Below are 17,046 nucleotides of genomic sequence, written 5' to 3' on the forward strand. Positions count from 1 at the left end.
TTCAATTGAGTTAATTTACAGTATTATTAAAATACTTTAAAAGTGAAAAAGTGATTTAAAAAAAAATTAAACAAACCACTGTGTAAATGCAATAATAGTGAATAGTCTGCAGAATAACACGCTCACATTTCTTTACAGTCTTTATTTGACAGTGACTGTTCAGGTCTCTGCACCCTCATGCAAACTGGGTTAAAAGAAAGTGGAAACATTTGCCCCCTGCCTAGCATGTGGCACTCAGGCACATGGCTTGTGACCCACAGTCCCACTGCAGCTGGTACAGAAGCCCTCACTCATCTTACTGACACAGCTGCTTCACATTGGCTGGATTTTTTTGGACCACAGCATTCCCACCCCATACGCAGGCAATTGGGACTTCCATTTCCTGCAGTTGCAGACGCTGCTTTATGCCCCTGACTGTCTGACTCCGGTGGCTACTACCAAATGCACTTGTGCCACTCCCCTGCTGAAGCTGCCGCTCTGGGCTCGAGGTATGCAGGGCCCATAGAGATGCTCCCCAAAGCTGTGGCCTCTCCACCTACTGATGCTTGAGACCTTCATTTACCTCATTTGTCACAGACCTGGGGGCACCTACACCCCAAGCCTGACTCCAGTTGCTGTCCCAGTATCCACTCATGCTGGTCTTGCCAGTAGCTGCCATTTACTCCTGACAGCCAGCACATGGTATAGTGAGTGGTACTACACAGAGATATAGGTATGAAAGCATTTAATAAGCATATAGGATAAATTCTAGTGATGAGGTACAGGGGTCAGTCAGTCAACTGTATCGACAGGCCACAGTTTACATGTGACCAGACATTTTTAAATCTTCTCATCTCTTCTCCAGTTTGCTCTTTGTTGAGCCTTTGCCCCCATACAGTTTGTGTACTGAGCTGCCTCAAATAATCCAAATCCTAATGCCCCTTACTTTTAAGACTTACAAAATTCAGGTGGCCCTCTCCAAAGTTGTGTCTGAAGTTTCTTAATGGTCCCTTAATTGGTAAACGGGAGATTTTTTTTTTCTCCAGCATTGTCTCCTTTATCTTTTATCTACCAGATTTGTGTCTCTAGGTATTCTTGTTTGTGGTTTTTTTATTACCCGCTTTTGCATTGAGGAGATCCTTGATCAGATAGCCTTAATCAAGCAGACATTATTGTACCCTTACTGGTATCAACAGCTGAAAAAGCTGTTTTAGTTCCAGGATCTCTTTTTCTGAATGTGAATCCTACCATCATCAATGTTTTAATTTAAAGCAGAAATGTGCACTGACATAGGCATTTCCATTCAGTATGTGTGAGGCAAGTATACTTTTTAAACTTGCAGCCTAGCTGAGTACCGATATTGGTGCCTCTGGCAGGGGGCGATGAGGTGTGGCTGATTCCCTTGCTGTTTGAGAATAGCTTCTCATGTGCCATCGATTAAGTCCTGATCCTGCATAATCAAGGCTTATGTCAGTGCCAGCTTGTTGCTAGGGACATCAGCCCATGTCATGGATTCATGCCTTGGAGATTCATTTTTGTTGAAGGAAGATGTGTTTTCAATGTCAGACTAGTAACTATGATGCAGCATGCAGGAAAATCGATTCCGTCACTTTGTGTTGGTTTTCCTCTGATTTTGCACAAGTGCTACATAGCTATTCTTTTATTAATAAGCACATAATCATTACTAGAGAAAATGTGGATTACACAGAGAGGTAAGATTGCTTTGAGTCCTTCTGCATGTGTAAAAATTTACTCACTTCTTTTTACAGAGGGCTTAAGGACCTGGAATTAGACACCCCTTCCATTGAGAAACGCTTTGCCTACAGTTTCCTTCAGCAGCTTATAAGATATGTGGATGAAGCCCATCAGTACATTCTGGAGTTTGGTACAGTACCCCTTGCACACTTTTTATAACAATTACTTACTAAGATTTCCAATGTTATAAAAAAAACCGGAAAACTTTTTAAAAATTGGTACATTCCTGGACTAGTTTCCCCCTTAATTTCCTGTAGTTGATGAAGATAATGAATTTTGGAGTTATGAGACTGCCATTCATTCCAGCTTCCCATTTTCATTCATTAGATTCAAATTTATGACTTTCATTCTTTGAAAAGTAAAACTAGCTGCCTCCTTGCATTTATACACAAAACTATAATCTCTCACATGTGCGTATTAATGGTTACTATTCACATGTAATCCCATTTTCAGAGAGCAAATGAAACCAGTCATTTGGGCCATTCTGCAATTTTCTCTGGAAAAGGGAGTAGAGAAACTTCTTCAGCAAACTCCCACAGTGGGAATGTTCCTTCACAAACACCTTGCACATGTTTTGTCAATAGTGCTATGAAGGATTTAACTATCTGCTTTTGGTGAAGATAAAAAACCACAAAAGTTTGGTGACCAAAGTCAGCTTCTTACATGATCAGTAAAAGCTGAAAAAACTAGCCAGATGTAGCTTCTGCTGGGACCATGGGAGTTGCAATGACACAGAACATATACTGTGCCTCCTAGTCATATATGCTGTAAATGACAGTATTAGTAACAGGATCATCAGGGAGATTGAATAAATCAATGCTCATCTAAAAAAAAAATCTAGTTTTAATGTGTAAATTTGTCAAATTTATGAGTTATTATATGCCATTGTAACTTACAGTAGCAAAAGTCTGGTTTTGATAACTCATCAGGTTACTTCTGCTCTTAATGCCTGATTACCATGGATTCATCATAAATTTGGAGTAACTGCTAGGACAATAGTGAATAAATACTGAAACACTAGAAACATTGGTAGAACAAATACCATTTGAGTCATGAGTCCCTCAATAGATGAATGGAAAGAAGAAATAAATAAATGATAAATAGTCTGGGAGCTGTACCAGATTTTATTTTGGAAGAGGTTCTGATTTTTATAGTAATAGGAGAGTGAAGTAATTTAGATTTCATTTGGGTAGATCTAACCATCCATTTTGTTCTTTAGTACAAAGTTCACAAATGAGGAGTGAAAATTGGTTAATTCTCTTCTGCAAATGACCAGAGAAATGTATTTCATTAGAATCTGAGTTTAGGCTTCCAAATTGTCACCTGCAACAGGACAAGATAAATCGCACCAGATCTTTATCTTACAAAAATATCCGTATCTCTTTGGTCCTCAAGATGCCTACACTTTTATGAAGATTTGGATACTTTATGCATTTCATTTGCTGTTACTTTTCCTCTCACAAGGTAGACATAAAATTCCACTTTAAATAGTTCATATGCTGTTTGAGGTACCTTAAATCTCCATCTAAAGATGACCAGTATTGTTTTTTTATAGTGTACACTTCCTAAGAAAAATGCAGAGTAGACTGTAATGAGGATATATGACAGGGAACTTACTTTTCTTCTCTCTGCAGATGGTGGCAGCAGAGGCAAAGGAGAGCAATTCCCATATGAACAAGAAATCAAGTTTTTTGCCAAAGTACAGTATATTTTTGCTTATTCTTTGTCAACCTAGTGAATAACAGAAGTGAGAACATATTTTTAGTGTCTGTTATTGTTATAGTGTGTTAAATTAATTATTTTATTAATTAAAAACAGCAGTAATAAAAATAGCTTGAAAACAATGTAGGATGAAGTATAGATGTGGTAAACTTTCAGGATTATCTTTATTATTCTTGTTATTTCCTGCTCCATGATATGCAACTGCTCATGTAATGGTATTCGTGAGCTCTGTACATTTTCTGTTTTCCGTCTTAGTCTAAATCTGGAGAATTTTCTCTTTTACAGTATTCAGGAAGGCAAATGTGAGCGATATTCATTGGAATTAACACAGCTGTGTATTTACCAGTGTCATGGTAGTTATTAATCTTGTTTTAAAACTGTGCTGTTGACTCCATCACAGAGTCACACAATGGCTTAGGTTGGAAGGGCCCTTTACTTAGCAGTGTCACAGAACCACGTCCAGACATCTTTTGAGTATCTTCAAGGGTTGAGACTCCACAATCTCTCTGGGCAACCTGTGGCAATGCTCAGTCACCCTGACACTAAAAAAGCATTTCCTGATGGTCAGAAAGAACCTACTAAGTTTCAGTTTGTGCCCATTGATTCTGGTGCTGTCACAGTTGCAAAGAGCCTGGCTCCATCTTTACACCCTGCCTTCAGATATTTATACCTATTGATGAGATCCTTCCTGAGCCTTCTCTTCTCCAGGTTATAGTCCCAGCTTCCTCAATCTCTTGTCCTTTGGAAGATTCTCTAGTTCCTTAATCATCTTTGTGGCCTTTCACTGGACTCTCTCCAGCATGTCAAAGTTTCTTTTGTGCTGGGAAGCCCAGAACCAGATACAGCACTTCAGATGTGGTCTCACCAGTGCTGAGTAGAGGAAGAACCCCTGCCCTGGACCTGCTGACAAGTACAGTCTAATGCAATCCAGGATGCTGTCAGCTGCCTTTGCAGTAAGATTGCATTGTTGGCTCATGGTCAGTTTGCTGTCTGCTGAGGACCCCCCGGTCCTTTGCAAAACTGCTTTTCAGCTGATTAGCCCTCAGTTTGTGCTGGTAACTGGACTTACTCCTCCCCAGGTGCAGGACTTTTCACTTCCCCTTTCCCCTGACAGTCATGAGATTCCTCTCAGCACAATTCTTTTTCTGTAAAGATTTTACACATTATAAACTAAGAACATCTGCTTATGCCTTTCACATGTAAAAGCTTATATAATATTTGCATATTCAAAATACCTTTTGAATTCATTAGTGAATAAGAGAAGTTAACTGTTAGCAGCATTTTCTAACCCTGGTATCCTTGCAGTAAGTTGTAATTTCAATACCTTAGAATAGTTCCATTTGGCAAGCTGACAGACTCAGAAGCTAGCATTCCACTTTCTTGTGAACCATGCTCCAAAAAGGATGCAATTCATGTTTTCTTTATTTTGGATCTCCCTCTGGCTGACACCTGCAGTGGGCACTGAGTAATAATCACCACAGGAAGTAAACAGGAAAACTTCTGTGGACAAGCCCTTAGTGAATGAGGTTCTTTTGGGAGTTTTATTTGAAAAATCTAGAACTAAGTGCTGTTAGCATGCTGACAGTTGTAGGTGACTTTTTTTAAACCTACATGAAAAGAAAGGAAGAACAACAGTTGTGTTTGGTTATGTGGTATGGGAAAAATCTTTGATTGTGAGATAAAATTAAATTATACCTTCTGCCTTGTACTCCTCCTGAAAAAACTACAGACAAGTCCCAGTGATTATGTAAAGATTTCTTCTGCTGCCTTTCTTGATGACTTATTAAGTGCCTTGAATACTAAATAAATTCAGAGGAACAGCTGTTAAAGAAAAAAGCCAAACAGATAGAGGTTTTGAAACAGAAAACCTGTTTGAAATCTCCTGTCTTTAGTTGTGACTTACAAAGCATAATACAGAACATAGTAAAGAAGATCCTGATATAACCACTCTTTCTGATATAATTTCAGGTTGTGCTCCCTTTGATTGATCAATATTTTAAAAATCATCGCCTGTATTTCTTATCTTCAGCAAGTAGGCCTCTCAGCAGTGGAGGCCATGCCTCTAATAAAGAGAAAGAAATGGTGACAAGGTAAAGCTTAAAATAATATTAATGTCTATGCATATGTGTGTTTGTCTTTAAAAAGCAGCAGTTGATTATGGGAAAGTGACAAGTGGTAGGCATAGAAATATTTTATGTGCACACAAACTTTTTTCACTCTCTTTTCCTGTTAGGAAAATTCATTGTATAAAATGGAGAGGAGTACAGAGTTATTATTATATGCTGTTTAAAAGGTCATGATTTTAGCATGCAAGGAACTTAAATTTATCATTATGTCCAACAGTAGAGCACTTGCACAGTCTGTGGCATAGGCTATACAATTATGTATCAGTTTTCACTGTTAGAAATAGATATATAATGAAATTGTTATTCCTGCAGAAGTTTTTGGTAGATTTAAAAGCCAAACTTATTTGTAGCTGAGTTTCAATAAATTTCATCATTAATGTCCATCATAAAAATTAAAAATAAGGGAGTTGCAGTCTTTCTAATATTTAATTTTATAAATATTGATAAGAGTAGTAATATCACAGAAATACTCACTTGATTCTTTCCCTAAAGCTACGCTTTTCATAAGACCATCTCTCTAAGATATGTTTTCATTTTATTTCGGTTCTGATTGAATTGAAACCCACATTTCCCATTTAGTAAGGTGGATTACAAGCCTCACACAAGACCTCTTGAATACCTGTAATGTGTGCATGTATGATTGTTGCCTTCTTGGCAGTTCTTGGGCATGAAACATGCAATATTGAATTGCTGTATTTTGAGGCTGACAGCCAGTTGATGATCACACAGACATGCAGGGCTTGCAAGACTGTGACTACTGAATGAAGTTTCTAGCAAAACACTAAGCACAAGTAACTAATGGCTGCCTTGACCTAATGTCATCTCATGGACTGATTTGATCTGGAAACTTATCTGAATTGTGTTCTTCAAGGGATTAAAAAAGTGTATAAAAATGCATGCATATAAATAATTTTTCAGTCTATGAGCTGCTATTTTTCTGTCTGTAATATCCTGGATAACAGTATTTTTACAGTTGTTAAGTCATGCCAATAAACTCCCTAAATCTGGAATATGTCAAATATATCAGCAAACCTGCTGCACAGAGACTTAGGATTTCTGCACATATGCTCTATAGCTGTGTGAGATTCCCAAACATATTGCCCTTCCAAAAGATCACAGCTGCTGCCATACTTGATTGGGTTACCTGCCATCCAGATGTGTCAGCCAAGGAGAAGAAAACAGATACAAGGAAACCTTGGATGAATAATAACTGTAACTAATCCTATTGAGCAGTTTCTTTCTTAATTATCAAGGCACAAAGATTGTAGAAACTACATTGTATGATCCATCTCCTGAAGGGTTGTTTTGGGCCATATTAATAGATGCCAAACATTTTTTGTGTTTTGTGTTTTTGTTTTTCTCCCTTAGAATATTCTAGGGAGCTTACTAAAGCTGAATTTCAGAATTTCTGTTGAGTTTTCTCTTTAGATTTGTTTGAGTGCACCTCCTACATAGACTTTACTTCAAGTTAAGCTGCTTTCCTTCTCCAGTGAAGATAAGCTTGCGTTCATTAATCTGTGGAAGAGTATAATTTTGTGTATTGATAATGCAGTGATGCTGTTAGCATATGCAATAATGATTCCATGTTCAGCAAATACAGTAAACCCAGATCTATTTTGCTGACAAATATAGGTCAGAGTTATTCCTAAACTGTGGTGGCATTATATTCTATTGTATTTGTAACCAGCCTCTTCATAATTGGGTTTTTTGAATTTCTTATCCAGTTGACCAAGTTACAAGTTCTTGTACTGCTGCAGTTACATGAAATTGGTTCTGAACATCAATCTAAGTGTTGGCAATTCGGACTTATTTATTGATTTATTTAACCTCAACTAAATACACTGGAGATAATAGTTTCAGTCTCACTTTGTGAAAGGATCTGCTGAATGGTACAGTCAGTTGAGAAACATTTCCATGTCGGAACATTAGATAGATTGGTGGGCTATTTGTAGCTAGAATGTACACAAAATCTGTATGATGCTAACATGCATCTCCACAGCTTTTCCTGTTGGACTTGGTGAACCAAGATAGTCATTAAAGAATATATAGTATATGTCTGCATCATAGAATAAAAAGTGAACAGAGATCCCTGTACATGCACCAAGCAGACTCATTTCTAAAAGAGAGCAGTTGCTGTTGCTAGAGTGGATCACTGTGCACTGGCTAATTAGCTGGATTCAATACCACATTAACCTGGCTGTTGTGATTCTGGACATAAATGTTTCCATTTGACACTATGCTCTCGTCTGTCAATGGAACAACATGTTCAGATCTCATCCATAGGCTGTGCAGACATGCTCATTCTACCTTTTGCTTTTAAATCAGAGGCTAATAAACAGCCAGTGTGCCTATAAATTAAGTAGCTCAATAAAATGGCATGATATTGTTCATGTCATTTGTAGCAGATGAAGGGGTTTGCAGCATAAAATAATAACACCAAAATGGATGTTCCTGGTGAAAATTCTCACACCAAACCAGATAGTGAAGAATGGTCTAATTCCACCTAAATCTGGAGGCCGGGTCAATTTGGGTTGGGCAGTTTGCTCCTGCTTCTACGAATTAACACAAAATTTCACTCTGTTCTCAATGGAGTGCTACTCATCAGCACAGAAAGTAATTCAAACATGTGAAACAAAATCATTGATCATATTGTTTTAAACCATATAAGAGGCAAATATTCATGGTTAATATTTAAAAAAAAAACTTACTTGAAAAGAAATTCTTGCTGTGTTCAAGTTTACAAAATTCTAATTGAACTAGTTTAACATTTGCCATCACACACCTAAGCTAATCTGATTCTCTTTCCTTTTGTTTTCAAATTGTCAGTAGTATCCTGTGTAGCACAATGACCACATTTTACTTTTTAAAGCTTTGATGGTTATTTCCTTGTGGGTTACTGTATAGAACGCTTTTATATTAATTAGCTTTGCTTTTAATTTTTTTTGTTTGTTTCTTTAATTATAATATGTGCTTATTTAACCATGTTTGTTAAGGATATGCACTTAAAAATTCTTTCTTTAGTATTCTGTCCCACATTCTGCTCAGACAATTGATTCTTTCTGCGTGACATCATGTTGCTTTTCCTGCTCATATATCAGCTGTTATTTTTTCTTTCTTGTTCCCCCCCCTTATTTTTTTCCTTTTCCCTTCTCTTCTCTTTTATTTTTCTTTTGTCTTCAGCCTGTTCTGCAAACTTGGAGTTCTTGTCAGGCATAGGATTTCACTGTTTGGTAAGGAGACCCTTGACAAATACTAGCATGGCCATCACTTGGTTTTCTTTGCCATTTTTGCATTGTGTTAAGTGCTGCTTTGTTGCATGCTGCATGGCTGAAATGCATGGTCTACACAGACCACTAATTGTTTAGACTGGTAGATCACAGAATTTTTTAGATGGAATAAAAAGCCTTTGTACTTTTCAATCTGGGGGCAGGGGGGAAGAATTTTTTAGTTTTCTGTGTGTCTTAACTAATATTTGGGTTTCATTATCCTGTTAAAGAATTTTGCTAGGTAAATGAAAATTACTGATTTGTTATGTTATTCTTAAATGGGAAAAACATTTAACTATCAGAACTGCACATTTGTATTGGAAAGTCATAAAGGAAAATTTGAAGTGGGCTGAAATGCTTAGTAATGTTCTGTGGAATTCTTGACTATTCCCAGATGTGCTTGACTCCACATACGCATGTGTAATCTCTTTCTGGTATTATGTAACCTTGGCAGGAGCTTGGTGTTTGTCTTATGCCCTTAATTGAAGTCGATTATATGCAATGTATGGCACAGTCATTTACTTTGCAATTTTTTCTTATACCGTGGTGCTAGGAGAGTTGGAATACTACATCCTATGCATACATAGCTTCTATGATGGATGCAGTGCAAACTTCAGCATCCATGAATATACCTAATAGGGTAATTATCTAGTGAATTGGGTGAATTAGAATTTGATTATGATAACATGCATCTAATTCAATTCCTGCATATTTCATTCAACTTAAGGGAAGGAACTTGCTGCAGCAGTGTGGTGTTTAAAAATCTTACAGACCATTATGAAAACCATTAAACTGAGAAGAAAGATCAGAAGGTTTTTTGTGATAATTGCTTTTAGATGTTTTTGGAGGAGCTGAGTGGATTTGCCTATAAAGCCAAAAGCTCCTAGGAGGAATGGAGTTATTTCTGCAGCTATGTGGCATTGTTGTAGCTTTTTCTGAAGGGTGGAATATGTCACAAATGTACACATAAGCTATGATTTATACCCTAGGTTGTTTCTTCAAAGAATGAACTAGCTCAGGTATACTACTAAAATTTTGGAAATCTTTTTTGTTATTTGTGCAGTTGGTTTTCAGAATTTTTTTCTCAAATGGGTCATGGTTGAAATTAAACAACTGAGTCAATACAACTTTCTTCAGTACTAAAGAAAACATATTTTCTATTACATATCTCATCTTGCTTATTTCCTGTTGATTGGCTGGGTTCAAGCATTAAGAGATAAGTCGGATAGGATCAGCTGAGTATCCATTATGGCTGTAGTTTGTTTTCTAACTCATTTCCTAGACTGCAGTAACTAACAGAATACAAAATCCTTATGCCAACACAGTAGCTTTTCTATGAATCATGTCAAGGTCGTCGTGAGACTACGGAGTATGACTGGGTTGTTTGCTGTGGACCTGTTAACTCGAATCAATGTCACCTTATAGTTTGCCTTCCCTTGACAATGCATTGCACCATGTGAGAAAATCTGATCAAGAAAGTTGCACTTATTCCACCCAAGACAATGACTGTATAGAAGAGGAGAAAATGCTCATAACTGAGCACTGCTGGGGCCTAGAACTTATTTGTGTATTTTGAAGGCATCTGCTGTGAGAAAAACTTCCTCAGTAATGATTTTTATGGATAGTGTGGAGTTTGCTGTAACAAATAGCAAAATGCTATATAGTTTTGCTATATAGGTATTTTATATTATTGTGAATTTGAATGGTACTTCTGAATATACAGCTGCATTTATGAAAATCATTTGTGAAAGTTGTGTAGCTTAAGATATATATAGGAGTTTGATAAAATGGGAAATTAAGCATGCATGTCTTCCAGAATGAACTTCAATAGTTAATCACATTTGATATCTGAGAGTGTCATTTAGATTATGGGATTTTCATTCAGCATAGAATCATTATTTCTTTACAATGTGAAAGTAGATTTTGACCATGGCAATTTACTGTTTGAGAGCTCTAGCTGTACATCAGGAAGAGTATATTGAATCATTTTCATTATTTTTACTGGGCTGAAACGGAAAGAATTTAGTGAATAATTTTGGTGAATTGAGCTTTTTCATTTATATTTTCTCAAATTTAAAAAACGGATTTGTGTAAATAGTTTGATTCAGGTTTTTATACTGTTTAAATTTCTAGTAAACAATGCATTCTATTCTGGAGTAGGTTGCTGAGAATTTGTGGCTGCACCATCCCTGGAAGTGTTCAAGGCGAGGCTGGATGGTGCTTTGAGCAAGCCTGGTCTAGTGGAAGGTGTCTCTCCCACAGCAGGAGGTTGGACCTAGATGATATTTAAGGTCCCTTCCAACCCAAGCCATTCTATGATTCTGTGATGGTAGAATCCACAGTCTGGTCTCTTTTGAGTACTTCTTTCCATACCTGCTGTCATTAGCACAGTCCTGTGCTCTTTCCATCAGCACTGACATTCCTGTCACCAGAACATCAAAGTAATAAGGGAAAAAACTTGATCTGACAAAAAACCCTTAATCCTTTGGGGTGGTGATTTTGGTAGGATTATTTTTTAGGTCACATCACCTTTCTTACCTGCTTGTTGTATCATTGCATGCCAACAAGTGCCAGTGAAAAAAAGGTGGGGCTGCCTGGCTGAGGCAGCCATGGAAGCTGTGGTTCAGGTTTGTTTAATCTGCTATGGATGAACACCAAAACAATATTTCCTAATTTTGGTAGCACAGAACAGCTTCTCCGTGCTGAAACAAACCTCCCACACCTTCCTTCTCATTTGTCTTTTTATCTCTACTTCAATAAAACAATTAATAATTTTACATGTATATTTGCTTATAGTTTTAAGAAATAACCACCAGAGAGAAAATTTAGTACGCTGTATCACTGTATGCAGATAGAAGTCTTTTCAGAAATCTGTCTTAAACATTCAATTTGTTTCCACTTTTTTTAAATCAAGAAAATGTAAACAGAAGCAAGAAAAGGCAGTTTTATTTTCGCATAATTTCATTTAAAATTGGAGCAAATCAACTTAAATGAATTTATGCAAAAACAATGCATAGTTTCATTTAAAAATAAATTAAAAAAAATAGGCTGTAGTTCAAATTTTTGTAGCCCACATCTGTCCTCAAGTTAAAAAATAATCTTAGAGGGAAGAGGCTTGTACATGGCAACATTTTGGGATGTATATATGCATTGAAGGCTTGTTGTGTATAAGTCCTCTTTTTACATACCCAAGTGGGGAAAAAAATAATTATGGAATATGTATATTGTGTCAGAGACTGGTTTTCACGTGGACCACGCCCAATGAAGCTACAAATGTTTGCAGCCTATGGGAAATGCCAGGGAATTCACTTTCTAATGACGTTTTCTATAAGTGTTCTTTTCCTGCAATAGCAACTTATGAAAGTTAACAGCTTTTATGTTACTGAGAGTAGTAAGATAAATGTTTGCATAAACTTGAATTAATTAAATCAAAAATTATATAAATCAAATAAATACCAGACAATACACTGCAGCTCTAATTAACCCCACATTTAAGTGCTTCCATCTTGGCTGCCTCAGCAATTTGATGAGAGATGCTTTACTGCCTCTAGTTACTGCATTTGTGTAAACAAGGCTAAGACAAAAAAAACGCATGTTTTTAACTTGAATGTTGAAATTATGCAGAAGTTCAGTTGCTCTTCTGGTATGTCATTTATTCTTTCATGAAACTCAGAAGTACAGTTAGCAATGTCAATATGCTATATGCTATGCAAAGTTTAATTGGTGGATAATTTTCCTCCCTCTCTAGGAAATGATGCAACATCAATAGTCAACTGTCTTCACATACTGGGACAGACCTTGGATGCGAGGTAATACTAATTATATTTTCTAAAGTACAAGGAAAATCACTGAAGAATGTGCAGTTACATTTGGGCTGGCTGTGTAAGGCTGCAGAATTTCAACACTCAAGGAGTTACAATGCTGAAAAGAATTCCCATTGCAACAGAGGTTAATTACTAAGGTTTGACAGGACACTATTTGTAGGTTACTTTAAGTTTCAGTATGGATCAGTGGTGTCCAGAAACTTCTGGCTTTTAGTTTATCTGATTTAATGATGTGACTTTCTCAAAACCACAATAATGTTAGAAATATTTTATTAAATTTTGCTTGCACTGTTTAATCAAAAAATTCAGGATATAAATGCACATGGAATACTGTAAATTTGTCTCATAGCATGTTTTTGCAAAATTAATTCAGTTTCTAATTTGAAAAAAACAAATTTTTTGCATAGAATTCAGTGTTACTTTTATATTAAATTGAGCTGCTTGAGCTATTATTGTGAAGATTATAGATGAAATAACCTTGATCTATTAGAGGGTAATGTGTTGCTTTTCATTTACTGTAAAGTCAACCATCTGTGCTGATAGTTGATTTTTTGATCTTTGCAGTTTTAAAACAAAATATGGTAGTTTAAACTGCCTGCATGGAAATTACGAAATAACTTTTTTCACTTTGTGTCTAGTCGCAAAAAAATTGGCTGGATTATGCACAGATAACTTGTTTTCTCTATATCTTTGCAGTGGACAAGTTTTATGTTCCATTTGCTATGAGGTGGAGTCATGATCATGGCCATTAATATGGCTCAGCTATTGCATGGTGATCCTTTAGTTTGCAATATGTTGGGGTTTTTATCTTAAATTGTTCATACTCTGTACAATCACCCAAACGGAATACAGATACAGATGGAGGTCACTAATTCAGCTGTTGATAGAGATGTAAAAATAGCTCCAGATGGAGATTAAGGAATTCGTGGAGGTAACATGAAAGTTTGAAGGTGTTGCTCTTGAAACTGTGTATATTCACTTTTTTAAATAAACAAACACTAAAAAATCTGGACTGATACTCAATTTATGAAAGAACACCACCTTGATTTGTTTCACACATGCCTAAATGGATACTTTCCTTAAGCAAAGGATCTGTAAATAAGCTCAATCATATATTTAATAATATAATAATTCTCCTGGATTGTATCTTTACGTAGTTGTTTATGGTGATATAGTTACATAATCAATGCATTTATTTATTTATTTATTTATTTGAGTTTAGCAGATGTGGTGGTTTTTATTCGTTCCTTTCTAACACACTTATTCTGGACAGAAATGTGACTGTCATAATTGGGAAGAATTTCTGAATTCTATCTTGAGACAGTTCTTTTCTTTCTAGAGTCAGAAATTGCAGGCTTAATAATTCTCTTTTCTGTTTGGCATTTTTTGGTTTTTTTCCTCTATGAAAGCAAATAAATCAATTTATGAATTGTGAAGGGCTGTTTGCTCAGCAGGAAAATATGTAAAATATCCTTGTGATCTGCACAATACCTATGAAACTTGTTTTCAGTCAGTTATTCTGCTCTGAGGATATTTTGCCATATTAAAAGATGAAAGATTTTTCTTCAGATATCTATTATCTACTTCTTATATTCTAAGATGAAGCTTTATTCCATGCTTATCTAATAGAATATTCTTCATTCTTTTTATGTGCTATAAACAGGACTGTGATGAAAACTGGTCTGGAATCTGTTAGGATGGCATTGAGAGCATTTTTGGACAATGCTGCTGAGGATCTGGAGAAAACACTGGAAAACCTTAAGCAAGGCCAGTTTACACACAGCAGAAACCAACCAAAAGGAGTTACACAAATCATTAATTATACCACAGTTGCTCTCCTGCCAGTGCTATCTTCATTATTTGAGCATATCGGACAGCACCAGTTTGGGGAAGATTTGATATGTATGTATCATGTTATCATATATGCATGTAGAAGGACCATGCCATAAAAATAGCTGTAGTGTCATGCAGTAAACATTGCTAGACCCTCAATTCTATTAGAGAAGGACAAATCCTATGTCATTTTGACAAACCTTTATTGATTCAATCAAACATTTGCTGCAATCAACCAAAAAGCTGCAGGTTTTAGTGGACTTTGAATAAATATTATTTTGAATAAATATTAAAGCAGATGTGGCCATAATTAGAAAGTCAGAGGGACTGATTTTGTTTATAAGTTTATCACAGATTTATTGTGACTTTCTTCATGTGTGAGAATTCGCTTTGTGTAAGTTACTTTGTCTTTACTCTGTCTCTAAATAACTTTTTACTTCAAGAATGATGTCGCACCATCATACATGCACCTTGACTCAGTTTCAGTTATCTGAAAACCCAGGGGAATCTGGGTCAGTCCTTAAATTCTAAGGAAAAGAGAAAAGTGGAAGGAGCTCCCGAGGAATTCAGACATCAGAGAAGGGAATGTATATGAGAGCCTGTATATGGGATTTCTGTAGAGATTCTGATTATAGTACATTCAGTGGTCCTTCATTGTCCCAAACCCAAAATTTTGCAGACTTTGCAGTCTGCACACCAAACTTTAATTTTACGTATTTTAGGAACTCACAGAAATATCACTGTCCAGATGGCACTAAAGGGGGAAGTCCTGCTCTATATGGCTGGCTCAGTAATGAAAATCCAAGAGAAGCACCTGGAGGAAAAGAATATCAAGTTATAATGTTTCTCTTCTAGAATCTGCATAATAGCATTAAAAGAACTCTTAAAAAGATTGGAGTTGTTGGATTTGAATGTTATGAGGTGTAAATATCCACTTTTTTCATTAAACTATTTCTGTAAAATCCAGGAGGCTATGATGGTCCAGAAAAAGTAGTTTGTTCATAGTAAACCACTTTTTCAGGCATTAACATGTTCATACCTTGTATAATTTTTGATCTCTGGTGTTCCATATTTTAGAACTTTATATTTAATTTTCAATGCTTTATCACTTAAGTTGGTGTCCAGCTATTTTATATACATCACACTGGTGTAAAACACCATATTTAGAATTCATGAACTAAAAAAGAATAATAATTTTAAGTTGCGTCTATTTATTTTGTCTAGAGCATAGTGGAAAGACTGATTTTTCGTACACACAGCTTCTCTTTACATCTCGTTAAGAATAAGATTATCTTATTGCATCCTGAGCATCCTGACCTGGTGCTTGTACCTAAGAGTACTAGTTACAGTAACTACAGTTACTAGTCTGTAGCAGGTGGATCATGTACTTGAGACTACTATTATGATGTAAAAGCACTCAACTCTGAGATGATCTGAACTAAAATCATGGTATAGTAAAGGGCCAGGCTGTGTACCTTTGACACACTATCTTGTAGGCTGTCCCAGCTCATTAAGTCTTGCCTTGTTTACTCAATATTTCATTCATTGCATGTTGGGGGATGATATTAGTACTGTAGGAGGGACTACGAAGAAAATGTATGGCAAAATGGGAGTGTTGTCCTTCTTGATGGTGCTTACACTGTTACGTCATTGCTACAGAGTGCATTACAAAAACATTTCTTTCAAATAGATGTTAAGACTATTCTCACAGTTTTGGGACTGAATCATTTGATAATTTTAAAACAAAGGATTATTTTTTTTTTTAATCCTGTGTAAGTTTAAGGTGTAAATTTAGTACATGCTATTAGCTGGTATCAGTGCCTAATTTAAAAAAAAGTACAAACTGTGATTAAAATAATTAAATATCTGTTTAACAGGCTTGCCTTTATTTTGCACAGTGGTGTTCTATTTGTAAAGGTGCCATGTGTAAGGAGTTGGTATGCCATTAATTTAATAAAGCTAGTGCACTAGTGAAATAGATTTGCTGTTTTAGCTGTTAATATGATATTGAAGTAAATGGAAGTTTTGAGTAAAAAGTATAGCACTCAGAGGTCCAAAGAATTTTTGCATTTAGTTGGCAATTTCTGTGGATTGCCTTTGTTAGCTTAGTATTTTTGATTCTGGTATTGTCTAAAGAAATCTATTTTAATTCTATGGCAATGCATTGCAAAGAAAAATCTTTTTGTAAATATAGTTTTCTTCTTCTCTGTAGTGGAAGATGTTCAGGTCTCTTGTTACAGAATATTGGCCAGTTTATATGCTCTGGGAACCAGCAAGAGTATCTATGTAGAGAGGTAAGAAGTAAAATTGTTCTTCTGTTTCTAATATTTGCATTTATATTTAGCATAATGAATTTGCAGTTCAGAAATTAATATAGGAGGAAAATATTAGTGGAAAGATATCCTGAGAGAAGAAACAGTGCTCATATGTTAAGTGGAATGCTGATGCATTTTTCATAATACACTTGAAATGTTACATTATATGTTTGTCAAAATGTATTTCTTAATTAAAATAAAAATTAGAAATAAAGTTATCTGACTT

General features: G+C 35.8%; 1 protein-coding gene across 12 annotated transcripts in view; it reads left to right on the forward strand.

Annotated features, from left to right (window-relative positions):
- The window catches only part of RYR2 (ryanodine receptor 2), a 383,225-nt gene that overhangs the window by 286,064 nt on the left and 80,115 nt on the right, over window positions 1-17,046 (forward strand). For all 12 annotated transcript variants that reach the window (XM_085055535.1, XM_085055538.1, XM_085055530.1 and 9 more), the window contains 7 exons: window positions 1,749-1,864; window positions 3,369-3,433; window positions 5,425-5,546; window positions 8,763-8,812; window positions 12,597-12,657; window positions 14,336-14,574; window positions 16,718-16,799. In XM_085055535.1, coding sequence (XP_084911661.1) covers window positions 1,749-1,864; window positions 3,369-3,433; window positions 5,425-5,546; window positions 8,763-8,812; window positions 12,597-12,657; window positions 14,336-14,574; window positions 16,718-16,799 — 735 coding nt within the window. The remainder of the gene's footprint in view (window positions 1-1,748; window positions 1,865-3,368; window positions 3,434-5,424; window positions 5,547-8,762; window positions 8,813-12,596; window positions 12,658-14,335; window positions 14,575-16,717; window positions 16,800-17,046) is intronic.

This window comes from Lichenostomus cassidix, chromosome 3, assembly GCF_008360975.1.
Source record: "Lichenostomus cassidix isolate B80296 chromosome 3, HeHo_3.0, whole genome shotgun sequence".
In the NCBI taxonomy this organism is placed as follows: domain Eukaryota; kingdom Metazoa; phylum Chordata; class Aves; order Passeriformes; family Meliphagidae; genus Lichenostomus; species Lichenostomus cassidix.